Source organism: Sebastes fasciatus, chromosome 12, assembly GCF_043250625.1.
Source record: "Sebastes fasciatus isolate fSebFas1 chromosome 12, fSebFas1.pri, whole genome shotgun sequence".
Classification (NCBI taxonomy): Eukaryota; Metazoa; Chordata; class Actinopteri; order Perciformes; family Sebastidae; genus Sebastes; species Sebastes fasciatus.
The window spans coordinates 7,030,476-7,058,125 of NC_133806.1; the positions used below are offsets into that span (position 1 = coordinate 7,030,476).

Consider the following 27,650-nt stretch of genomic DNA (forward strand, 5'->3'; position numbering starts at 1 on the left):
CCACTCTCTCGCTCTTATCGGGGACACACAGGCAGCTTCCTCACACAGCAGCAGGCTGGACCAGAGTTGCCACTTTTAACCTGCCTCCTCTAGACTAGCGCCGAGGTGTTTTCATATGCCTCACGGTGATTCAAAATGAATTAGTCTTCTCTGTGTACTACACGGACTGTATTGGTACTGTGGAGTTGCAGTTACGGGAGAGGATTCTGAGATTAGGGAAGACAGACTATCCACAACCTACATTAGGTCTATAACACGCATGATGACATCACATTTCCTTTGATTATTTGGTAGATCAAATCTCCTCACCGTGATGCCTCAAGTTTGCTCTCAAGCAAACTGCAGAGCGGTTTCTTGGGAGTCATAATAAGCAAGAAACAATCCCAACATGTCATAGCTGTATGGTGAGGAATATTGTTATCTGAGAGTTACCCATGCTCGGAAATCAGAGTTTCAAATCAGAGAGAACAAACTGCAGTGAAGGCCTCCTTTAGATGCAACTGGAGCTCTGAACAATGGCTGGTTTCCTGCCAAAGTGCCTAGTGTGTTGACAACCACCGACTGGTATATAGCTGGTGGTAATTTCCAGTTAATGATAGAAGAGGAAGTATTCTGATCAAAAACTCTCGTATCAGCAGCAGCAGATCTGCATTATAAATCATCTCAAGGATACATATTCCGGCCCTCCAGGTTCAACACAAACTTAATGTTGTTCCTTGTTGGACATTCATCTCAATTACTGTGAAACTTCACAGTCTAGATGGTTCATAAAACTACTGTGAATGCACACTATTAAAAACATATTTTCTCTTAAGTAGCAAATCCGTATTTAAGGGGATATTCAGGGCCGCTGTTGAAGCTGATTTCTGTCATTTAGCGCTGGCATTATGACAAACTTGTCGGCGGTGCCAAGTAGGTCGTTGTTAAAGCCAACCTGTGTCAAACAGCATTTGCCATTTATTTTTAGCACGTTTTTAATGTGACTACCAGATGGTTTCTGCACACAGCGCGGTACAATGACTCAATGAAGTGCTAAACAATCACAGGAAACTGTACAAAACAAAACTGTAATCTGCATTGTCCTAAATCATTAAACCAGATTTCTCTGGTACTAAAAAACAAACACTAATTGATTTTTTTGTAAATGCTAACTTGACCCACATCAGTTCTCAGCTCAGTTGGTGCAAAAAGCATTAGAGGTTATTATTTCTATTAGCCATTTTTCAAAGTGTACTTTTCACCCCCAGTTTGCCATATTATGCATTCTTCAAAGTGGTTCTTCAGAAATCATACAGAGATTAAATGGATTAAAATAAGTCTATTAGCACTGTAATTTGATGTTTGCTCACGGGCTTTAATGACCATGTTGTTTGTTGTTGTCGGGAGCATTCACCGCCTGAGTGCTGCTGAGTCATACATTCACACATGGCAGCACACTGCCATCATCTGGCTCATGGAAAGCACACTCGAACGCCAGTGACCAGGTCCAATCACTCAAGTTGTTCCATGAACAAACACGGTATTCTGGATATACAAGTGAGCTGAGATGTTTCATAGTCTGTTGTTTGATGTCTACTGGAGTTCAATTTTTGGCCTCCAGACTTTTATTTGGGTTAATTTTTTAAGAATCTATGGTAAAATACAATGATTGTGTTTTTAATTTTGCAGTAATCTTTTAGTTTTTCAACTTGGGCTGTCAAAGTTAACGCGATAATAACGTATTAACGCAAATTCGTTTTGACGGCACCAATTTCTGTAACGCAATCGATCTTCCGGAGGTTGTAGCGGGCTCAGTTTGAAAACTAAAGTGAAGATACTGGTATCATATGAAACAAGAAAACCTAAGGAATCCATTGGTACCAACCATACCTTACTAAGTCATACTAGCTTGTCGTGAAGGAGGCTAAATAACGCTACAAACTTGCACTAAATTTTGGCAAAGAAAAACTGGCATTGCCATTTTCAAAGGGATCCCTTGACCTCTGACCTCAAGATATGTGAATGAAAATGAGTTCTATGGGTTTCCACGAGTCTCCCCTTTACAGACATGCCAACTTTATGATAATCACATGCAGTTTGGGGCAAGTCATAGTCAAGTCAGCACACTGACACACTGCCATGTTATATTCTTTATGCTAAATGCAGTACCTGTGAGGGTTTCTGGACAATTTATGTCATCGCTTTGTGTTGTTAATTGATTTCCAATAATACAAATATACATACATCTACATAAAGCAAGCATATTTGCCCACTCCCATGTTAAGAGTATTAAATACTTGACAAATCTCCCTTTAAGGTACATTTTGAGCGGATAAAAAAACATGTGATTAATCATTAACAGTCATGTGATTAATCACGATTAAATATATTAATCGATTGACAGCCCTATTTTCAGCTTATTATCTAAACAAGTATGTATAGTTCAATCAATTCAAATAATCTTGAATAAAATGTTTAATGTTCCTAACACCTTTAAAAGCAGTTTTAGTAAAACAATGCAGTGCTCCTCACATATATGGATTTAAACCAGTAAAGACAAAACTAAACTAACAAAATAAACATTCTGTGCGTGTCTCTTGCCATCTGTTTTTCAATCTTCTTGAGACGCTCCACTGGGAAACTGTGTTTAAGTAGCTTAATGGAATAATGTGGTAAATTCCAGCTGATTAAGAGCAACAGTGGTGGGATTTGTGACAAAAACTTGCTCACACCGGGAACTTCTTTGACATGTTTCTGTCAGCTGATAACATTTTCCAGGACCGGCTGTCTGTGAGCCGGTCTAATTTTGGACTCCATATACTGTTTTAACTGAATATCATGGACTACTGTCCAAAATGTGTTGTCTTGTTTATGAGTCTTGTTGCTTTAAAATGTAATTTGTTAGCTAATTGAAATTTGATTCCATTACACAATTAAATATTATTTTCTCTGAAGTAAAGCTGAATTTTCTGTATTTTTGTTTGTTTGTTTTTTTAAGTTATTAGTGATGGAAAAACAATATATGAATATTCCTACAGTACAATACTCCTATTGACTTGAAGTATGTCTGTATTCAATGGCACCAATGTTGGTATCACAACACCACATGAGGATGATTCATACGCAGGCAGTCAACAAACAGAAACACGAGTTCCTCCTGTAGGTAATAACAGGTCAAATTATCTTTATTTCTTCTTTCTAATGATAATGATCTCCGTTAAGGTCGACTGGTTTCCCTATAGGCGCATGATTGTACAACATTATCTGCGTCAGTGGGCCTGTGATACATAATAGTGCATTTACAGCGACCTAATTGTATTTTATGTTTATTTGTGTATTCAGTAGGATCACCATAACGCGGCTATGATATGTCTCCAGTGTGTATGTGGAAAAACATTGTGATTTTCCAGTGACCATATACTGTGTGTTTTATTTATTTTTAGCAACAGTATTAAGTATTCATTAAGTTTGACATGATTCACGTTATTTTGTGAATCATATGTTGTTAAAAGTATTTCTCAGAGGTGGTAGTAGCGACGTACAGTTATCACAGTAATGTACAATTATGAGACACTTGAGTATTTCCACTTTATACTCCCACTTCACTGCATTTCAGAGGCAATTATTGTACTTTTTACTCCACATCATTTGTTAACAGTTTTAGTTACTTTGCATATTAAGATTTTACATATAGAAAATATGAAAAACTTCTAGAATATGATGCAAATTTAACTACCAATCGGTATATAAAGTATCAGCCTCACTGTGACCAGCTACAATAGTATCATACTTATTAAATGATAATGTATCAGTAATAATAATCCAATAATATAATATACTGTTTAATAATCATGGTGGACTGCAACAGTGTATAATAATCCAATAACACACATATATATACATATATACATACATATATATATATATATATACACATCTATATATATATATATATACACATAATACATATGTACATACATATACATACATATATATTAATATATATATATTAATATAATACTCTAAAGCAGGTCAGACTGGGCTGCTTTTACTTTTGATACATTAAAGGTCCCATATTATAAAAAAGTGAGATTGTCATGTTTTTTTATTATAAAGCAGGCTTAAGTCCTATGTATAATACATACAGCCCGTATTCAGAAACTCTGCATTTGAAACAAGCCGTCAGGATTTCTGCCCATTTGTGATGTCACAAATATACAATATTTAGACCCTTGACACAATTTTAAACGTAAACATTCTAAATGTGTCCCGGTTTATTTCCTGGTCGCAATGTATGTGAATGACATCAGCTGACAGGAAGTACACATGGACCAAAGCTGTTTCCTATAGCAACACAATTCTGTTGCAATTCTGTCAAAATGCACTAAAACGGAGCGTTTCAGACAGAGGGTAAATACATGTATATTCAGACTGACAGTATGAGGAAAATAAAGTTTTTTTTTTAACATTACAGCATGTAAACATGTTCTAGTAGAAACACAAAATACAAGTATGAACCTGAAAATGAGCACGATATGGGACCTTTAAGTAGGCAACTTTTTGTATATAAGTACTTTTTACTAAAGAAACCTTTTCAATGCAGGACTTTTCCTTGTAATACAGTTTTTTTGTTGTTTTTTTACAATTTTTTTTTACATTTATTAAAGTAAAGAATGTAAATATTCCCTCCACCACTATCAGTAAGTGTTGTTGTGGTGGTGATAGTGTTGTGGTGGTGGTATCAGGGACTAGCAGGGTGGAGACAGATCCCCTCTCCTCCCCCATCATGAGTCTGGCCAATAGAAACAGAGGAAGGAGGAGTTCAGTCAGTCTTCAATCTCCTCTGGTGTGTTGAACCCTGAACCACAACAAAGACTAAAGGTGCCACAACGAATGACCAACAAGTAAAAACAACAAAACAAGGTAAGAAGGATGTCAGTCTACTGACGGAAAACAACAATAACATGTCGTTGTTTACCAGCCTGTACAATAACAACGCTATAATAACCTTATTATGGTGACGTAACTCTGCGGTGCGCATTGTCCTACCGGTGAGCTACTGTTGTATTCGCGCGATTTTGTTCATTAAATGTCACAATTACGCACCGATATGAAATACTGTTGTGTTGAAATACTAGTTTAAGGAGTACATGTGGTGTTTGTTGGTGTGAATGAAGGCGTTATAGCAGGTTTAGTCCGGTCGGTACGTTGTGTTCTCGGCTGTGAGGCTGCAGAGAGGATCAGCTGCATGGCGGCCTGTGATTTCACTGCAGCCTGAACACACAGTACACACAGTCCAAAGTACACTGCGATTACATCCTGCACGCTGTCTCTGAGTCACAGCATGCGGCTTATATCGATGGCATCTCTTTAGTATTTGCATGGTGTTGTTATCCTGGTTGTCTGTGTGTACACAATGTACCATTATAATGCTAGGATTAGATAATAATGAACACAGTGCACTTTCATAGACTAAGCTACTGGAGTTACCCTGCACTATACTCATTATTAACAGTCTCTTCTGCACTATATTCACATTTTAACAGTCTCTTCTGCACTATATTCACATTTTAACAGTCTCTTCTGCACTATACTCATTTTTAACAGTCTCTTCTGCACTATATTCACATTTTAACAGTCTCTTCTGCACTATATTCACTTTTAACAGTCTCTTCTGCACTATATTCACTTTTAACAGTCTCTTCTGCACTATATTCACTTTTTTTTCTAATAATAGTCATGTATCACAGCTGTTACTCTGCACTATATTCAGTTTTAACAGTTTTCTTCATCTCCTTGTATTTTTATATCTGGTTATATTACTGATGCATTAATGTGTATGTCACTTTAATGTTGCAGCTGGTAAATGTGGAGCTCATTTTAATAAATTTATGTACTGCAGGGTAGCTTAAAGGTCCCATATCGTGCTCATTTTCAGGTTCATACTTGTATTTTGTGGTTCTACTAGAACATGTTTACATGCTGTAATGTTAAAAAAAAACACGTTATTTTCCTCATACTGTCGGCCTGAATATTACCCTCTGTCTGAAACGCTTCGTTTTAGTGCATTTCGACGGAATTGCAACAGGATTGCTTTGCTAAGCAACAGCCTGGGTCCATGTGTACTTCCTGTCAGCTGATGACATTCACATACACTGAAACCAGGAATAAACTGGGACACATTTAGAATGTTTACGTTTAAAACTGCGTAAAGGGTCTAAATATTGTATATTTGTGACATCACAAATGGACAGAAATCCTGACAGCTTGTTTCAAATGTAGAGTTTCTGAATACGGGCTGTGTGTATTTCCCTGTGGATTGAGCGTTTTGATACTTTCACAGTATTTATATAGGACTTAAGCCTGCTTTATAATAACAAAAACATAAAAATCTCACTTTTTAATAATATGTCCCCTTTAACATTAAAATATACAAGTAAAAGTATTCATTAAGCAGAATGGGCCATTTCAGATTCATATAGATTACTGATGCATTAATGTGTATATCACTTTAATGTTGCAGCTGGTAAAGATGGAGCTCATTTTAATAACTTGATGTACTGCTGGGTAGGTTAATAAACATCTATATATTATAATTTAATAGTTGATTTATATTTGTATTAATAATCTAAATGTGACTAGTAACTAAATCTCTAAAATACATGTAGTGGAGGAAACAATATTTCTCTCTGAATTGTAGTGGAGTAGAAGTATGAAGTAGCATAAAATGGAAATACTCAAGTAAAGTAAATATTGTATATATTGTTCCAATTGTTTTAATATTCCCCTATTTTTATATTTCCTTCTATATAAATTGTTCATATTTTATATGCCTGTTTTCTTTTGTTTTGCTTTTGCACTGTGTTGTATCTTGAGTTTTGTTTTTACTGATGCTTCTTGTTTTTTGCACTATCCCCTTTTCTGCGGTACACTGCAAATTCCCCCACTGCGGGACTAATAAAGGAATATCTTATCTTAACTTATCTCTTATCTTAGTTCAAGTACCTCAACATTGTACTTAAGTACAATATTTGAGTAAATGTACTCAGTTACATTCCACCGTTGCCATTTCATGCTACTTTATACTTCAACCTCACTACAATTCAGAGGGAGATATTGTAGCTTTTACTCCACTATATTTATTTCACAGTTTTAGTTACTAGTTACTTTGCAGATTAAGATTTGACATAAAAAAATATGATGCACAGTTAACTACCTATACTATAGAAAGAATCAGCTACAATGTTAAAATGTTGATTAAATTATGCATAATGCATCAATAATCCAATAACAATACGAATACCAGTATAATAATCAGTAGTGGAATATAACTAGTAAATTACATTTGGTCAAATACGTAAGTACAAATTTGTATGTACAAAACATATGATGAACTTAAAAAACATGATAACATTGCATCATAAGTTCATCATATGTTTTGTCCGTAAAATATATTAAACTACCCAACAGTATATAAAACAATCAGCTCCACCTCAACCAACTACAACAGTGAAATGTTAATTACACATAAATGCATCAGTAATAATAATACAAAATCTAATAGTAAAACACTCACACTCTAAGCATTATGAGTACTTTTACTTTTGACACTTTAAGGACATTTTGCTGATAGCATCGATGCAGGAATGGAGTATTTTCACAGCAAAATACCTGAGTACTTCTTCCACCACTGGGATTGACCTACCTTACAATTCTCAGTGATTAACCATAATCTAGACATACAGTAATATTCAGTTTAAGAAATTTTAATGATACAGTACTATCCGTGGTGCAAGAAGTATTTTTAAACAAGTTTGTTTTAGTAAAAGTAGCAAGACACACTAAAGAATACTCTATTACAAGTACTGCATTTAAGATATTACTTTAAATGGTTTAAAATGTCATACAGCAGCTACATTTAAAAAATAAAACATTTGTGCTATAGAAAATGTTAGGTCTGTTCTCAATAAATAAACCCTACTAATAGTCACATTTCGACTAAGCATTTAGTTGATTTAAGTGAAAATCCAATATTGTTGTCGTTCCCCGTATGAATATAGGCTCTTAAAACCTTGTGCTTACTAAAGACTTAAGCATATTTATAAATATTATGGTGATGTGATCATCCATTTCCAGTATTCGCTAATGACAAACAGCTCATTCTCCAGAAAAAGATCATCAATTTCTTTATAAGTTAAAGCCTTGATGACCAAGACATCGCCCAACAGACTAGGCAGCAGCAAAATAATAGTGTTACTGTATAAGAGAATAAACAAAACTATAGTAATGATCCTTTTAGAAGGATACTACACACGTATTAGGACAAAGCAATAGTACTGTATAGAGAATGAAAACAAAAATCACACTCCCAACAGAGTTATTTCTGAACGTATTACAAGTGATTTTTCTTCATGGTTGCACCAGTTGAAGTTTGTTCTCCCGGAAAATGTTTCCTGGAATCCGTCCAGGTCCAATTTCACATTCAAGCAGTTGCGTGGCATGTGGTTTAGTCAGCACATCCTGCTGTACCTACATGGCAGTTCCTCTGTGCTCATGCGGTCCTTTGTGTTTGTGTACAAACAGCTACAGCTATGGGAAAGTTTCATTCTCACTTGGCCAACCCCAAAGACGAGAGTCAGGATGCGCTGACGGCTTCGGGAGAGTACAGAGACGGCGAGGAGGATGGAAAGAACGGAGACGTGTCTCAGTTCCCCTACGTGGAGTTCACTGGACGGGACAGCGTCACGTGTCCCACATGTCAGGGCACCGGCAGAATACCACGAGGTAACACTTTCCAGATATAAGGAATCATTATGAGTATAAATGTTACGCCTGAATGAAGATCAGTGCCCGTAAAGCCCCTGTAAACTTTAAGTATGTCTACATAAAATTAAATATTCATGACTAAATAAGCATCAATTAGGTATTATTTCTTTCTAAGTTAACAGTCAGAAGTGTAGCTAATCTGCTTCATCGCGAGTGTGTGTGTTGACTGTGCCGTCATTATAAGCAAACAACCACACAGCGGTCATGACATTATGATCAAATGTTGATAAACTCTGATTAGTGCGTGGAAATATGTGGCATGATATTTTCCCTCCACGACACAAAAACACAAAATACAGAAATGTCTCATGTAAAATAAACAAAACTTTGGCAGAAACTGTGTGTTATTGTGAGTTTGCCGGGCCTAGCTGCACTTATGCACCTTCAAACGGAAGATTCTCACTCATCAATACAGAGGAGCTCCTGTAACACTGATGTTAGTAAATTAAAAGAAACATACCAACCAGGCCGGTATGATGTGCTCACTCTCTGCTGTTTAGAAGACGTAGTAGAAGTTTGAATGTCAGGCAAGTTGAGGCTTGAATTGTTCAAGCGTGCAAGCGTCTAACAGGATTTAAACAACATATGGATAGCAGAGCCTGTGACAGTCTATTTCAGCCCCACTTGAAGTTACGTTTACACAAAAATCACGCATGTTGCAGTGAAGATGATATGTCCATATATGCAGCTCACATATGCTTACGAAACTTTAAAGTTTATATCAACCCGATCTAAAGTGCTAGTGCATACATATCTAAAAAAAGAATACTACAAAGGTCTGAATATAAATACAAGTTTCACGCCTTTACAAAATCCATAAACCACACATGCAAATACATAATTGTGTACAAGAAAAATCTAGAGAAAGACTAAATAAATAGGCCGTATTGCCTGCTTTTCCAAGCTTTAGAGACACATTTAGTCAACTTAAAGACATCACAATTAGATTATCTCTACACCAGAATGTTTCAGGGTTTAGTCCAGATGTTCCATGAAAGATGGATGCTCTTAAATTCTTCAAGTTTGTCTAATATAGAAAGGGGGACACGCTTGACGCTTTTTTACAGATCACACAGCTCAAACAATCTATTTTCTGCCGTTGCACCAGCGTTACAAAACAGGAATCCGGTCAAACTTGTCATGTCATTACACTCCAGTACCAAACACATCTAATTATACAGCCCATGAACTAATTCATCAATGCGTGAAATTAAACTGCATTGTTCATTCAGCGGTTTGTTTTGGTGGATTAAGAATAAAACAATCGTCAGTAAAATATTTATAATTTGAATTGGGAAACTTCGAGATATGGCTTCTTCTCGGGAGCTGTACATTAGTGTTGCACAGTGCGGATCTTACAACATACTCCTTTCTCCATCAAACAGCAACATGACACAGCTTTCCTTTCTGCTCTTTGATTATTCAACAGGTCAAGAGAATCAGCTCGTGGCTCTGATTCCATACAGCGACCAAAGGCTCAGGCCGAGCAGGACGTAAGTCTGCGCCGACCGCTCTTTTTAAAGATGAACTGTGTTTGCTGTGTTGCATGATGAAACTCAATGAACTCACAGTAGCATGATAGACTTTGAAGTCCTCAGCTGGTTTCAGGGTCTCACTTCTCTTTTCTTTCTCATGCAGAAAGCTGTATGTCACGATATCAGTGGCGCTTTGCCTGCTGCTGTCTGGCCTGGCTGTTTTCTTCCTATTCCCTCGCTCTATTGATGTCTCCTACGTGGGAGTGAAGTCTGCCTACGTGGCCTATGATGTGGACAAACGAATCATCTATCTCAACATCACAGTAAGATTGTGTAACCATACTCCCTCTGTCTTAAAACAATGGTGTTTTAAAAGGTTAGTTCAGATTCACCAAAATTACACAGTAACACAAACAAACTAACCGATCAAGGCAGCTGTAGACCAGCAACTCCTGTGTTCTGCGATGCAAAATTACTGTTTTTGTCAAAGGAGTCTGGTGGCTTTGAAGAGAGCATAGACAAGGACTTCCGTCTTTTTTTAGGTGGCCAAAATACATTTTGCTGCTGCTCTCGTCCACAGCAGTACATTGCTTTTCTCTAATGCGATAACTGCTGTCTGCTTCTCAAAAAGTGGGGGTGTGCCGACCGCCATCTACTGTAGGTAATACACTGACTATGGATAAGTACCTCATACAGCCTCCAAAATCTGAACTATCCCTTTAAAGTGGCTATAATCAATATTTCTATAGTAACAATGACTTCTTTTATGTGAACTGGGTGGATCGTAGTGATGAATACACAGAGAATTATCTTGTCTTTCAGCTCATTGTGTTGGTTTTCTGCCCTGCAGCTTTACTACTCTGGTTCACTCTCACTGCTCTCATTAGTGCTGTTTTTGGCAGCAGCAGGCAGGCAGCTATTTTGAGAAAAAGAAACTTTAAAAAACGCTCTGTTCGTTACCAGTTAAACACCAAATGGCAGACAGACTAAGCAATTAAACTGGTGAATACTGTGGAGCATTTAGCAGCTAAAGAGACAGATACTTCTCCCAGGGGTGGAGACGAAAAACAGACCTAGAAAAGAGTCAATATTGAACTTACATCCACCAGGTAGCCAGAAACTCAACTCCAAATGAATGATTTAATGTGTAAAATAGAAAACTGTTTCCTAAGTTTGCCATATCAACTTAAAATGTGATAATATGTCAGTGTTGGGTGTTTACATGTGGCCGGAAATTTAATTACTGCAGGTTTAAAATGCTAAAAAGTTAACATTGGGTTTTTTTTCCATCAAGAATCTCACCGCTTTCATCTTCTTCCATCCAGAGCACCCTGAACATCACCAATAATAACTACTACACCGTATCTGTGACCAACATCACAGCCCAAGTGCAGTTCTCCAAGACGGTGATAGGCAAGGCCAAGTTTAACAACAGCTCAGTGATCATACCACTGGATGAACGGCAGGTGGGTTGAATACACTTTAACTGTTCACACACACACACACACACACACACAAAGGACTCTACTTATATGCAAACCCATGGCTGGTGAGAAAATATATTCATTATTATAAGTTACGGAAAATGAACTTAGATTCTGATGCACTTCAGGTATGACTGCAACTTGCACAGCAGATCGTTGTTACATCCATGGTCACAATACCAAGGAACCTCGTCCAACTTAACACACAGATTTGCTCCAAAAATAATATCAATGTTTCTCTAAAAATCCAGACTTCAAACAGATGTTTTAAGCACCATTAAAGCCTCATTGTCTTAAAGTCTTAGGACATTACTGTGATGGAATTTTCCATCAATTCCTCTCTTATTGGTAGAAAGGTCAGAGTGTTTGTCAGAGTGTCCCTCTGTTGACATTACTGGGTTGGAGTCCTGTCTAGAGGAGCCACCGTTATCTGTACAGCTGTGCCTGTAGTGGAGACCGTAGAGCCAGTTGCTAGGGCAACCAGGGTCAGAGATGTCAGAGGAACGGAGTAAGTCAAAACATGATAAGGGTAAGACTGAGCACCAGGGAGGAAGGACAGAGTTGTGAGGCCTTCACGCAGAGAGCACCTCAATGTGGAGACCTGACAATTGCTCCTTGATCAAGCTTCAATAAACCTTCTATGTAAGACATCAACAGCTCCGGGGCCTCTTCCTTCCTTTAAGTTAACTTGTGTATCAAATATTCCATCACAATTACAAATCTTGATTTTGTTGTAAGTAGCCTAAATGTGTAATATGTTAATATCTATTATTGTTTTTCTCCTGAAATGTTTTCTATAAATTGTGTTTATTGCAGATCGACTACACTGTTCCCACCACTATTGCTGATGACATGAGTTATATGTTGTAAGTATCTTTCTAAAAGTCATAAAAATGTACTTTTTAAATTGGATCATTTTAAATAACACAACACTTTTTTTTCTTACAGTGGCTACTGCACCTTGCCGACCATTAAAGTTCACAACATAGTGGTCATGATGCAGTAAGTATGACTTAATGTACAACGTAGTTCTTTACTAGTGTTTTACTTAACATATAATCATATTGTTATGTGATATACTGTTTATTATGTATTGTGATTTTTATCCTTTCACACATTGATCTCAACTCTGTCCTCCACACTCACACAGTTTCACCCACACATACCGAAGAGCTGCCCAGAAACAACACAGTCCAACAGGAGATACATGGGCCTTTGGGTGCCCTGCTCATTTACACGTCAACGCTGACATTCAAACAGATTGTAAATTTAGCAAAGCAAACACTTCTCCAGAGCAGAAATAATCCTTATTAGTCGACTTAATCCTCTGTGGTCAAAGACAAATAACAGCTATGTAGCCAAGCACCATTAAACTGAATCCCAGTGGAAGTGGGTACAAAAAAGAAGCAGCTGATATTGTACTCTTGCAATTCAGTGGTTTCAGACACCATAATGCCCCTAAGACCACTTGTGAGGCTTCAGTTTGATGCATTTAATAATAGAGAATGAACAGTTGGCTTTACCAGGAAAACAGAAAGCAACACAACTATAACAAACAGATATGGATATGCATAAACAAGAAGTCAAGGATTATATTTCTTTTGAGTGACTGATCATTTCAGCACTGCTTACAGCTCGCCACTGCTAAGCAATGCATTCTTGTTAAGCTACATGAGCAAAGACGACCTTCCAAGTTCAAACTAGCCACACTAAGCTCACATAGAACAAACAAGATAACGTAGATAACAAGCCGGCTGACCTTTTAAGATTATGAACGTCATGGTCATGAGTTAATGTGAAAAAAAACTTCTGTTTTAGGAATACCTCCTCTGTCGCTCTTTCTGAGGTTTCCTCCATTTTTTCCCTATTAAATGTTTTCCTTATCTGAATCGAGGCTCTAAGGACAGAGAGTGTCATGCTGTACAGATTGTAAAGCCCCTTGAGGCAAATTTGTGATATTTGGCTATATAAATAAAATTGCTCGACTTGATCTTGTGCAGAAATAAATGCTGCAGCTCCTCCAGACCAACAGAGGTTTCCCGTGTCTTGTGAAGTGACGGGGCTCCGCAGAGAGAAACGTTATCGTCTCGTTACCGACCGGGTGCCGGTGTCTCCCTGCTCTCTCCGGCTGCGGGCGGAGAGAGCAGGGAGACTCGCTGCAGAGCCCCGCTGCCTCAGCCTGCGCTGAGGCAGGAAAAGTCAACACTAGGATCAGATCTAAATCATGTTCATGGAGAGACCTTCGTCTGGTCAGCTAACATTACTGCCAAGCAGCTGAAATATAGAGTGATATTGTGGTTTTAACTGACGTGTGTCTCCTCACTGTTTTTAGCGATGCTCGTTCAGGTATATTTAGAGCGAGCAAGCGCGAGCCCGATGTAGTCCCTTTAAATCTTAACCTCTTAAAAAAGGGCAGTTTCTCCACACCATTACAGGATTTAGAAGTGACTGTCTTCCTGCGCTTGTCTCACCTTGTTATCTGATGACACGGTGGTTTATTTTTCAGGGTGACGGTGACCACGTCGTACTTTGGCCACGCGGAGCAGGTCTCCCAGGAGATGTACCAGTATGTGGACTGCGGAGGGAACACCACCTCCTTGCATGGGCATGTGCAGGTCTACCAGTAGAGGAAGCAAAAGAGCCTAGGCATTAAAATACTGCCGTGACTTGAGGGTCTCACAGAGAAAACTGGGCTGGGATGTCTTCTACGTAGGAAATGTTTGCTCAGTGACAATGGAAAGATGGAAGGGACATAACTTTTCTTAAAACTAGTCAGTGGCTCATCCATTCTTAAATTCCCAACCACTTTCTTCCTTTCACAGGTCGAGCTATTGTTTTGGTTGGTTACTTGTCAAACAGGCTGGTAAAAGCAGACAAACGTACCTGCCACAGACAGAATTTTGCAGGATTTGCGTCGAGGTTTGCTGTCGTTTTTCACCCTGGTGCCAACAAAAGAGATATTATTTAATATTCACATTAATGGTAGACATTCCCATCAGGTTTACACTTTCACTCCTTAACAATTAATTTACTGGAAGCTGTGCTTTCCGATATGATGCACTTTAACCTTATCTACAGATATTAATAAGAATATTATATGAGTGCCCTCTAGACCACTTTTAATGAAAAATACAACAGCTAAGGTTCAAGAGTGAAAACCACTGAGCTGTTTCTAACCACCTCTGTCTGCCCTCTTTTCCTTTCTCTCTTTATTTTGTTTCATAAAAATATAATTCTTGATATGGTGTAGTTCATTAGATGACATTTTACTTTGTGTCATTTGGTTTTTTTGGAGTTCTTTATTTTCACTATAGGTAGTCTTTTCTTATGTTAAGCTATCATCACCTGATTGATTTAAGAGTAGATGTGACTACTATGAAGAAGAGGTTATAAAAACAACTTTGTAAAAGGGATAACTTTTATTTTATTATTTCATAGCAAATGTGAGAGCATTAAAGTGGGCTATAAAATACAGAAATGTGTAAATGTAAATGTAAAGTGTGTACTTTCTGGCGTGCTTCAAAACATGTTGTATCAAGAATCATTTCATCACCCTTTTAATGAGGTTGTTCTATTTTTTTGTTTGCTCTGGTGTCATTTGCTTTAATGTGTTCGGCTATTTTTTAACCCACTTTGCATCTACTAACTTGCATCATGAGTTGACTGGTGTTCTTGAGTTTTGAAATTACATACTTTTGTCACATGATATCATTTAGGATTGGCTTTTTCAAACAGATCATGTGATGTACTGAATGTTGTCTGACGGGAGACGCCCATAACAACTAAATGCCCAAAATATTAATTATTTAAACGTTTCTGATCTTAGTTAATTTGTGATCGCACAGATACGATAAAATTAAGTTTTTCTGGCCGTGATTGCAACTTCTACAGTCATCATGAGAAAACTGTAACCCTAGATCCAACCCTTGTTTCTATTTGATGATGGCAGTGTAGATGTGAATACCTCTCTGTTACATCCACATAGTGGTTTTCTGTTTTTCATGCATGAAGCTGAAAATAAAATCATTTTGAAAGTTTTCTCAATTTCTTGGGTGTGCTTGTAATATTCTCTGTACACACTAGGTGGTGCCGAACGGTCTGCTAAACTACAGTCTCACTCACCTTGCTGTTGTTACTGTTATTTCACTGTCATTTTATTACATACTTTAATATTTATGAGATAATTAAAGTGACCTACAACTACGTCAATGATGTTAGACACAGATCAACCTGTGAAATTGTATGTCTGAACAACATGACTACAATATTTGTTTATATTGTGATAAAAATGTTTCAGCAGAGTTGATATTTATCAGGCGTGTTACTCACAATTAGAACAAAATAATTTAGTAAACAAATTTAATTTAATTTTGTTTACAGTATTAATCACTATTAATTTAGGGGAGTACAATTCTGATCACCAGTTCTGATCTTTTTTTATGTTTATTGTAGGGCTGCAACTAACAAATATTTTCATTTTCAATAAATCTCACAATTGTCGTCTCAGTTAATGTTTAATCATTAAAAAAATGAATCTAAAAAATATCAGAAAATAGCAAAAAAAAAAAGTTTCCAAGACCCAAAGTAAACATCTTCAAATGTCTTATTTTGTCCAACCAACTGTCAAAAACTCAGATATTCAGTTTATGATAAAAAAAAAAAAAGACAAAAAACAGCAAATATTCACATTTGAGAAGTCGAAGCCAGTGCATTTTAGGCAAAAAAAAACCACCATATTTTTAAAGTTAATCATCAGAAATAGTCAGTGATTCATTCAATTTGCACACGCAGCAAAATGCATTCATAGTTGTGATGAGGAAGTCAGTAGAAGAGGAACTTCAAGTCATGTTTGTCAGACTATTTTTAGAGCCCTGCCAGTAGTGCGGCTAAAAAGGGAAATTAGTGGCACGAGAGGAAACGGCATAAATTACATAAGATCAAAATCAGTTTAAATCCTTTGGGAGCATAATATTAAGCAAATTTAATATCAATCTGATTTAGATTTAGCTATTTATTGACTACAAATTAAAAAATTTCAATCACTTTAATCTTACTGGTAGAGGGTCATCACCTTGAACCAAAATGCCAAGGGACATTGGTAAAAGACAAAAGATAAGGGGGGGAAACAATGACAATGTGGCCAGGTATTGTCCAGATAGGCCAAACTGCTGAATGAATGGACAGACCAGCTGAATGACATCCATCGGCCCACCACTAAAGGGTATAATTATTTTGTTTTTAAATAGCAACAATCCACTTATGTTGTGGAAGACAGTTCACAATTACCTGAGGCCATGTAGAGTACAGTAAGTACCCAGAAAGAAACTAAAAACCATGTGTTACAATGTGTTACTCAGTACAGGCTCTCATATACTCCTTGCTAGAGCTAGAAGCACAAGACGTCTCCAGTGTATCGCGGTATGTTCACATCTGTTGCACTCATTTAAACAGTAGTTCACTTCCTCTCCGAGATCCAGGTCAGTGGTTTGGACCAGAGCTTCACTGGGAAACACGTGGCCGCCAACACACACACACATACAACCAGAAAGCACTATCACTTTTCTCTTTGTCTGAGCATATACTGTAAGCTGACACTTTATTAATGTTCTGTATGAGAGACATTTTTAATCAAATCCCAGCCAGTATATTAGTGGGCCAATCAAGAATATATCACCTTTTTACTATCTTTTACTGTCACTGTCAGCTGATATAACATTAACTAGTTAGATTTAGTCAGAAATAATAATAATAATAGGCCTCAATAATTCCAATATTTTGTCAGTTATCTTCTAATATGTTGTGTTTTGCTACCATTTATATATTCTTTTATGTTCTTGTGTCTCTTCTTCAATATCAAAATGTTTTTTAAATAAGCCATATTATGATTGACTGGTGAGTGTTTCCCTGCCTGCCACTACATAATGGGAATTAAACCAGCCCACCTACGCTTGAGTATTACTAGTGATAAGCGGGTCAAGTACAGTACATGAATGAATACATCACAATGTGTTATCGCTGTGCAAATAAACTGAACACAGGTCAAATAATTATGTGACTAAGTGCTATACTAATTCAGTCTTAAGTTCACCATTTGTTTGGATCTAAACAAAGTAGAGCTGCAACGATTAATCGATTAGTTGTCAACTAATACATTAATCAACAAATATTTTGATAATCGATTAATCGGTTTTGAAAAGTCAAAATTCTCTGATTCCTGCTTCTTAAATATGATGATTTTTTTCTTTTCCTTCTCGTTTCTTAACTCCTCTATGACAGTAAACTGAATAGCTTTGAGTTGTGGACAAAACAAGACATTTGAGGACGTCATCTTGGGTTTTGGGAAACACTGATCGACATTTTTTTTTACCATTTTTGTACATTTCACAGACCAAACACATTAAAAATAATTGTTAGTAGGAATATCTCAAGCTAAGCTGTCTGCTAAGCGTTTCAAAGCTTTGTCTCTCTGCCACGACTGTTCAACAAACTCGTTTTTGAATCAGTGTTTGCTGTTTAGGTCAGTACACATGCTTATCCAGAGTGACTTGCAATGAATAAGCAGTGGGTGTGATTCAATTTCTAGCTTTTAGACTCTATACTTTAAAGTTTTATAGTATAACCCGTCTGACTACTTTGCAAACTGGCAGCCAGGATACAAGAACTTTGCATCAACTACCACTGTAGGTTATGACATACAAAGAGTTGAAGGCTTTTTATTGGAAAATGGTAAAAGTCATTTTTTGAGCAGAAGCAAGTAATCATATGGAAAGCTACTTTCCTGTGAGCTCTCGGTCAGTAGGTTTCACTGTACAGAGACCCACCAGAGAAGACAGCCACATCCGCCATTGATCTGGTTGTGTTATTGCCATTACGGCAGACCTTCCCCTCACCCCATACTTTATATAGACCCAGCACTTCCTCTCACCAGGTAAAAGGAAATGGCTTTTCCACATGTTTTCTACATGAACACATATTAAAACAAGTCTTGCTTTCTGAAAATAAGAACCTAGCCGGCTCCACACTGAATCTTTTTTTCTGCCTGTGGTTTCCCTTCACAAGAATACTAACACTACAGTTTGTCCACTGGAGGTGAACAACATCATGACTGTTCTTGTTCACATAATGAACGATTAAAACCTTACAAAACTGCATATCTTTTCACTTACCTATAGTGTTAATACGCCATGCAAACAGATTTTCTTGAACAGATCTGCATCTGGGATTTCTGCCAATACAATAAAAGTGAATTCAATTTAATTAATGGAGCACACAGCATTGAAAAATCACATTTAAAACATTTAAAAGCAATGCATCTTTCAAGAAACGGTGTCCCTGTTTCTCTGGATAACCAACAGAACATGTCGTCAATCATTTTTATATGAATAAGTCATTACAAAGAAAACAGAGGGCATTTTTTTATCCTTTCATTTTCGTTTGTAACTTCTCACACGTATAAATCAATCGGTGTCCCATTTTAGCTGACGTGTGTTGCCTCACTGTTTTGAGCGATGCTCGTTCATGTCTATGTAGAGCGAGCGTGAGCCCAACGCTGACTTTCGTTGACTTAACGGCCACAGGTGTCGCTGTTAAAAAAGCATTTCTGATTCTTACAAACAGTCCCTTTAATTGTTTGAATGTAACATTGAGAGCAACTTAAACTTTGCCAATCTCATTCATGTTTTGAAGCAATGTCAGTTTAACAAAAACTCTTCATATAGCTATAGCTACAAAAAAAACAATAACCTTTTAACCCACATTTAACAGAGCTCATTATCCTTAGAACATTTTAAAAATAAATTATCATCACATCTTTTGTTATGTTTAAATATATTTTATTTTTTGCTGTACTGTTCTTTGTCTGTATTAATTATAATATACATTTTAATAGTTAGTTTAGATCTTTCTTCCTTTTTTGTTATTGTTTTTTTTTTTCTTCTCCTGGGGTTGGGGGGATGTCCTTTGTACAAGCCTGTGGCTTCTTGACCTCTCCTGACACATTTCTTTTTTTTTCATTGACTGGATTTTGTGCAGTTTTATATATGTGCAAATAAATAGATAAAAAAAAAAAATAAAAAAAATGTGACAACCCTCGTTTGGCTTTGCAGCATGCATGTTTCTGAATGTGCTAGTCAGCTAAAGCTCCTGTAATTTGCTCTCAACTAATGTTTGTGTATCTGACACTACTTTCAAGAACTTACCACACGTGCAAACTCTCCAGGTCATCCAGTGATCCAGCCCCTCACAGCGGGACGTCTCCCCGCCCCTCCCCGGCTGCAGGCCCTCCTCCCCGGCCGCTCTGCCTCCTCCTCCTCGGTGCTAACCTGGTTCTAGTGTCCTCCTGAGTGTAACAGTGGGGGCGGTGTGGGGAGCTCTCTCTTCTTTCTCCAGCATCTCCTTCACCTCCATCTCTCTGTCTGCTTCCTCTCTTCTCTCCCCGGTTGAGAGATATAATCATGGGTTTAGTGGGTCTCGGTTCCCCGGTGCTCCTCCTGGCCGCCTTGGTGTCTCTATGTTCGGCTGGTCGCTCTGACGCGCCGCGGGGCGTCGCCATCGGGTTCGTTTTTGACCCCAAAGCGACGTGCGAACCGTCGTGCGAACACGGAGGCGTCTGCATCCGAAACAACACATGCTTCTGCTCCAAGGGCTATGAAGGAGAGACCTGCCAGTATGGTGATGTTACAAACCTTTTATCTGGCTATATTTAAATGCATTTAAGGTGGGAAGTTGTCCTCTATTAGAAAAGTATACATTTTAAAATGTAACTATTTATATATATATATTTATATTTAAGTGCATTTAAGGTGTAAAGTTGTCCTCTAATAGTAAAGTATACATTTTAAAATTTTAACTATATATATATATATATTACTCCTGTAGAAGAACCAATGCTTATATAAGCTATAGAGATGTATGGATAATACAATAAAGACCTTGAATCATAATTGTCATGCACTTACATAAATAAACAGTTTCTAATGTAATTTACTGATTTTAACTGATTTACATCAGTTTAATTCATTATTGATTATTTTACAAAGATTTGTGTCAGCATAAGACAAATATAGCCCTTCATTGATGTGAAAAAGCATCTTGATTTTAAGACATAACATTTTTAAAACACTATAAGAAGGCATATTCCTCATTCTAATAACTTATTTTCCCTCTAACTTTTACAATATCTAAAATTGACTCTTCATTGAACTAGAGTATCAACAGTAATGTCAAACTCTTGTGCTGTGTTCTTGTGTGAATGTGAATGCAGCCAACTGTTATCCCAAATGTAAGAATGGAGGAACGTGCCTTCGCCCTGGAAAATGCAGATGTCCTCCAGGATTTGGAGGACGATACTGTCACAAAGGTAAGCAGGGTCTGTTTGTTTGTTTGTAGTGATTTTGTTTGGTCCAACAAATATTGTGAAGTTGTTGAAAGAGTTCTGTGATTTGGAAAACTCAGAAAGCTGTCTACTTTTTAAGTCAGTGTGGAAATCAGTCTTCATGCATTTGATCTGAATCCATCCTGCAGTAACTGCAAGTATCCTGTATACACACCAGGGAGATTCCTTCTAACCTCCTGTCGGAAAGTAGAGAAGCTAAATTTTTTCCTAGGAACAAAACTGTAGCAGTAGTTCAGTAAGCATTTTTAAAAGATGGTTATATTATTTAAGAGTAAATATCTTTAAATGTGTAATTTTGTTTGCGACAAAATCTCAAGAAAATGTAGTGTTTATCCACCAGAGTTATGTTCCTGTCAGAAAACTTTAAAACAGCATTTTAGACCAGTGTTTCCCAACCTTGGGGTCGGGAACCCCACAAGGGGTCGCAAGTTCAAATCTGAGGAGTCACAAGACAATTACCAGGACAGGGACCAAGAAATAAAACACACAAATTATGTATACTTTTTCCAAACTTTCTTTAATTCTTCCTTTTTTTCTAGAGAATTACTGAATAATTTAACTAATCAAGCTTCTAGAAATACAATAGGACACAAGCACAAAAATTATGGGAAGCACTGATTTATATAAGTCAATTATTTGAAGGGTGATATTTACAGAAAATATAACTTAACAGTTGAATTAAATACATAAAATGTGAGTTTTTTTGTTCCTTGGGGAACTAGGAATCATGAGTATATATTTCTAAAATCAGTTCAGCCTAAAACACTTGAGGACAGGACAGGTGAAACTATCTCATCACTGCTGACAGGTCTGATCTGTGTGTCTGTCTTTCGGCAGTAACGTGTGACGTGGGATGTTGGAACGGAGGCGAATGCATCGCTGTCAACGGAGTGGCCAAGTGTATCTGCCCCTCAAGCTGGACCGGCTCAAAATGCCAGGAGGGTCAGTCTGTTTATGGCTATATCTAATTACCCTATTAGCACCAGAGGTCAAAGTCACCAAATGGAGCCGGTCTCTCAGCTGGAGCTGTTCATCAGCAGCGGCCCACTAAAACATTCAAAGTGCTTTTCTGGTTCCAAGTTGCTGTCAGGATGAGAATCATTCAGTGTAAACCCGCAGCTATTCATCTAACTTAGTGGTTAATGGTATTTTAATTTACAGCTTGTGAATGATGATTGAGACATTCTTGGCAGTAAATTGTAGCTCAAGTTGCGCTTAGCAGACATTTCTCAGAACCTTATTGGTTGAGATAAACTTTTGGTAAATTAGAGAAGCAAAAGAAGACTTTTCTTTTTTTTCCTGTTAAAGGTTTTTTGCTCATAATTTTGGGCTATATAGATAAACTTGGCTTCATGTTGTAGTAACGTGCTGGGCAAGTTTTCAACTAATGTACACTCCATGAGAACTTAGGGGTCTATAACAGTGTTTCTCAAATGGGGGTACTAGTACTCATAGGGGTACTTTGGAGTACTGCAGGGGGTACGTGAGATTTATGTTAATTTAAAAAAATATAAATCATGCATAATTCCTAAATTAATTATACTATAATAACTTCAATTAAAAAATGTAAATTTATGTTCGATAAGCCATGTTTTATATTCAATATTACTATTTGGGAAATACGCTTATTTGCTTTCTTGCGGAGAGTCGGATGAGAAGATCAATATCACTAGCTACAGCTTGCAGCTATTTAGCTTAGCTTAGCATTAAAACTAGAAGCGTGGGAAACACCTAGCCTGGCCAAGAAATACTCCGGCACATAACCCCTCATCTTGTTGTTTTTATTACGCTTCTGTTTTTGTTACATTACAGGAACAAGATATGACATGCTAAATTAGTGAGCTTTAGAGGTAAGAAAGAGCACCGGACTTTGACGCAAATTTGCGTAGTGGAGAAACGGTGGAATTACAGCTTCTGTGTCCGTCACGTGATGCCATTGGACCCAAAAAGACCTTTCCCATAGACTTACGATGGGAAAGAGATGTCTGTAAATCAGCGGATCATTTTTTCCCAGTGTTAACACTTGAATAGCCCTTATTTAAATCATTAGGTCCTAAAAGTGCCTAGAAGGGAGCCCGCAAATTGCAAAAATCTGATCTGAGATCTGCAAAACTCTCGCGATCGTCGCTGCCCAACGACCTATCCTAACCTCAACCATTCAAGGTCAATGCCTAACCATAACAATCTCGCTAGAGTTTCTCCTGTTTGCTGGTTCCCTTGTAACTTCCCTCTATGGATGCGAAACATCGCCGGATTATCCAGGTACTTTATCACTCGGCAGTCGAGCCATTTTGGCTCCATGTGCCACTGAGCATCTTTCATAGGAATGAACGGGAGCCCGACTACAACGCCCAGTTCTCTTTATTTGCCCGTTTCCAGTCTTTATGATAATCCAAGCTAATTGGTGTTTTTTTCCCAAAATTTTACTAAGTTAACTCGTAGTTATTTCAGCCTCTAGAGCATTTCTCTGCATCCAGTAAATATGTGTCACCTATAGCTAAAGCTCAGACTTCTGGCATGCTGAGAATGTCTCTTTATGGTTTGTTCCCCGTGCAGCGATCTGTCCCCAAGGCTGCAGGAACGGGGGAGTCTGTGTGGCTCCAGGAATCTGCAGCTGTCCGGAGGGATGGCTGGGTGGTGCCTGCCACACGGGTGAGTTCAACCTGGTCCCAGAGACCGAGCACTTCCATATGCATCAATGCACTTGGTTTCTTTTGCCTTCCTCTCCTGCTTGTTCACGGTTTTGTTCCGTTTAGTTTTTGTTGTGCTTTCCCAGGATCCCTGTTAACTGTCTTCATTTTACTGAGAAGACAAATGTTACAGGTATCGGTCTGCCAAACAGCCGAGAAGGAAATAAATCGGATGCATGCGTCTGCTAAGGGAAAGATTTCAGTTCAGTGTTTTTCCAGATGTGACAAAACCTCATGGAAACACTTTTCACCTCTGTTTCTGGATTTGTATTTACACGCTCTTCACAGTTATTTACTTGTTTCTCAGGTTTAACACTTTCTTTTGTTGTTTCTTTTTGTCTCGGTTGTAGCTGTGTGCACTCAGTCCTGCCTGAACGGAGGGAAGTGTATTTCCCCGGACAAATGCCGCTGTCGTCCCCCTTTCTCTGGCTCTCGTTGTGAGGAGAGGAAGAAGTCCCACTAGTGTGACCCTGCCGAGGTCAAAGGTCAAAGAGGCCCAATAAGGGACTTTATGCTGATGAGGACAATTCATTTTTTTAGCTGAAACATTTGTAGTTTTTAAATTTTTTTTTTTTTACCATATATATAATTCTTTTTTAAAAAAACTTGATCTGTTTGATGTTCTCATTTGACTGTATAAACATGTACTGTAATTTGTGTCATTAAATGACTAAAAGAGTGAATCGCATTAATTATTAAAGCAATGGCTGTGGCTCAGAGGGTAGGTCGGTGGTTCGATCCCCGGCTCCTCCGGTCATATGTCAAAGTGTCCTTGAGCAAGACACTTAACCCCAAATTGCTCCCGAAGGCTGCACCATGAATTGGTATTTAGATTACATTAGATTAGATGATGGGCAGGTTGGCACCTTGCATGGCAGCCTCTGCCATCAGTGTATGAATGTGTGTGTGGATGGGTGAATGCTGACATGTAGCGCAAAGTGCTTTGAGACAGACAAGAAAAGCGCTATATAAATGCAAGTCCATTAATATTTCACCAAAACAAAAGCATAGAAATAGTACATTTTCTTTATTTTGTCACATGTAACTTGTACCACAGTGTAATCTGGTGTTGTCAGAGATTTGTTTTTATAAAACAAAACCAAGCTCTGAAAGGTGGTCATTACTTTACCCAATAAAAACAATATATTAATGAAAGCAATACAGAAAAATAAACAAGTTAAATTTGTGTTAAATGGCAACATATTCATATCTTCAGTCTAAAACAAGTTTACTGATGTGTACCATCTAAATTAGGCATTATTAATAGAGCAGCCTTGCATTTATTTTTCTCAGTTTGGCAAAAAGGCTATAATTTTTCTAAATTGTGAAAAACCCTAAAACTAAAAGCTTGCTGGTAATAACCTACAGCTTATGGATGAATCATCACTGAAAATGATTCATTTGTCATTTACTTATTTTACATAATACTGAGTAGTAACTCACACATCTGTAGAAAGTCTCTGCTGATGCATTTAACAGATGTGTGTTACTGTGAGCCTTGAGGTAGTGATATACAGGGACGAACAGACAAGTGCAATACATCAAGTCCCCCTGTTAGCCTTCAAATGTGCACAGAGCCACACATATCCACCAACACACACACACACACACACACACACACACACACACACACACACACACACACACACACACTCACTCATACACACACACACAACAATTTATGATGCTCTCTTCCTGCTTTGTGCATTTTGTAGCTTCTTTCATCCCATTTCTCTTTTCTTTTCCCATCATGCTTGTGACGTCTGTAAAGGTACAAACATAAATTCATTCAAATTCAATTTCAACTAATTTAAATATTTTTCAATACAACCAAGGTGGCCTTATAATTAATGGAGAGCCTGAGCCCAAGTTAGTCAACCCGGTCTCACTCACAACTTTTCAAATACCGCCAATTGGGCAGAGCCCCTCGGCAGAGGAAACCAACGCACAGAGGCACCCTTTAGTGACAGTATGTGATGAACCGGGCTTTCAACTATCTCCAATATGAACCCACATACGGTATTATTTGACGGTCAGCAGTATTGAAAGTGTGAGAATCTGCAAAGGGTGGATGGGTTAAAAAAAACAAGACTTTCAACCAGGAGACCGGTGTTCGTGTCCCGTGTGAGGCCCGATCCCAAATTCCCTCCCTAAGGTCTTAAATCCTGAACCCTCAGGGACTTGACTGATGTCACCTGGTGAATGGTTGAATGTGAGAGGCTGCGAGGGCTTGAAAGGGTATAAATATGAATGAGACGGCATTTTGCGGCAACATATTGTGTTACCTTGACGAAGCCAATTGCGAGAGGTACCTTTCAAAAAAATTGATCTACTTGTTTTTGTCAAACTTCATTAAGCAAAATGAAATGAAGTGGTTGATGAATAAACCAGGTGTGTACAGTAATATAGTCTAATGCTTACATTACTCTGATTTCATGTGTTTTTTTATGTACTATCTTAAATCCTTAATGTTGGTGTTTCTGTGTAAATTTAAATATACCTGGCTGAACACCCATGTGCTGTCCTCTTTGTTTACCTTTATTTAATTTGTTCATGTCTCCGGGCTTCCCCTGGTAACCGTGGTAACCCCGTGTTTACCGTCACAATGGTATGAATTGTGGGTAATTCCCTCAGGCGAAGTCTGCAGAAATGCGGACTTACGGAAAGTGATCATAAAGGGCTCATAATGTCTGCAAGAGAGCCCTCAAGGACTTGACGATCTGACAGTGGGACGGCCCTAAACCCTCGTGGACTTCTGAAGTCTGTGAGTCTGTGAGTGTGGATGTTGGGATTGCGGCTGAAACTCAAGTAATGTTAACTTATTTTGTCACGTCAGCCTTTTAGTCACATGACTCGTCGGTATCGTTAACGTCAACCACGGCCGTTTCCTAACCCAAACTAAGTGGTTGTGTTGCCTAAAGCTAACTTCCTGTGAAAAAGGAAGTTTATTTTGAAAGGACACTATGCATGTACCGAGCATGTACTGACAAGCTGTCCTTGGTCCGTCCAAAAGTAACGCAAGAGGGGTACCCCATGCGTCGGTCTCTGATGTCGAGGGACACTGACCAAACGTCAATATTTGAAGAGTTGTGAGTGAGAATGTGTTGAGTTAGTGTCTCTCATGTAGAAGAAGTCACAGAGCTGAACATCTTTTTCTCTGAAAGATAAATAGCTGGTTAAACAACATCATTTCCAGAATCCTCAAAGACTCTACTAACCATCTGGATGACCTACTGGGTTTTTCAATCATCGCTGGGTATTTATCTTTCAGAGAAACCGATGCTCAGCTCTGTGACACAAACTAAAGCTAGGAAAGCCCAGATGGAATGCAACCCACTGAGAGCAACACTTTTCCCACTGAGCGACACAGAGATATGTTCTGTATATGAAGTTAGACTTCCATGCTGACCTTTGTTGTGCAGGTGAGGCCATTGTAGCCTTTCCGACAGTGGCAGTAGTCAGGAAGGACACACCTCCCTCCGTTCAGGCACCGCTGTTTACAGACCGCTGAGGAGGGAACACTCGTGATTACATCATTCAAAAAGAAATCAGAACAATATAGCCTGATAAAATACATTTGTTTATCCTGACAACAAACTGCAAAATGGTAAAACAAAATATAGTTCAGGCTAGCTAACTACTGTACTCTACGGTATAATACTGCATTGTTTTATCATGAGTAAACTCACGTGTTTGACACTGGAGACCTTCCCAGCCGGTGGAACAGTGGCAGGTGTTTGGTCCCAAACACTCGCCGCCATTTTTACACTTTTGCAGACAGACAGCTACAGTGAGAAAGCAG

General features: G+C 38.0%; 3 protein-coding genes across 8 annotated transcripts in view; 2 read left to right on the forward strand and 1 right to left on the reverse strand.

The window, feature by feature from the left end:
- The first annotated feature begins 4,782 nt into the window (after positions 1-4,782).
- On the forward strand, positions 4,783-15,808 carry tmem106ba (transmembrane protein 106Ba). 2 transcript variants are annotated; one of them, XM_074652883.1, is made up of 8 exons: positions 4,783-4,902; positions 8,563-8,763; positions 10,235-10,298; positions 10,444-10,603; positions 11,606-11,746; positions 12,581-12,630; positions 12,713-12,766; positions 14,271-15,808. In XM_074652883.1, exons 2-8 carry the CDS (start codon positions 8,571-8,573, stop codon positions 14,389-14,391), a joined length of 783 nt encoding a protein of 260 aa, XP_074508984.1. In that variant the 5' UTR covers positions 4,783-4,902; positions 8,563-8,570; the 3' UTR covers positions 14,392-15,808. The 2 variants fall into 2 exon arrangements, with proteins under 2 accessions (XP_074508984.1, XP_074508985.1); XM_074652884.1 differs by lacking the exon at positions 4,783-4,902 and adding an exon at positions 5,006-5,030.
- A 4,218-nt stretch (positions 15,809-20,026) lies between these two features.
- On the forward strand, positions 20,027-24,854 carry seraf (Schwann cell-specific EGF-like repeat autocrine factor). The gene is made up of 5 exons (XM_074652895.1): positions 20,027-20,434; positions 21,027-21,122; positions 21,996-22,100; positions 23,715-23,810; positions 24,199-24,854. Exons 1-5 carry the CDS (start codon positions 20,218-20,220, stop codon positions 24,309-24,311), a joined length of 627 nt encoding a protein of 208 aa, XP_074508996.1. The 5' UTR covers positions 20,027-20,217; the 3' UTR covers positions 24,312-24,854.
- A 566-nt stretch (positions 24,855-25,420) lies between these two features.
- The window catches only part of vwde (von Willebrand factor D and EGF domains), a 48,024-nt gene continuing 45,794 nt past the window's right edge, over positions 25,421-27,650 (reverse strand). For all 5 annotated transcript variants that reach the window (XM_074652891.1, XM_074652889.1, XM_074652892.1 and 2 more), the window contains 3 exons: positions 27,538-27,633; positions 27,258-27,355; positions 25,421-25,611 (listed from right to left, as the gene is read on the reverse strand). In XM_074652891.1, coding sequence (XP_074508992.1) covers positions 25,597-25,611; positions 27,258-27,355; positions 27,538-27,633 — 209 coding nt within the window. In that variant the 3' untranslated portion in view covers positions 25,421-25,596. The remainder of the gene's footprint in view (positions 25,612-27,257; positions 27,356-27,537; positions 27,634-27,650) is intronic.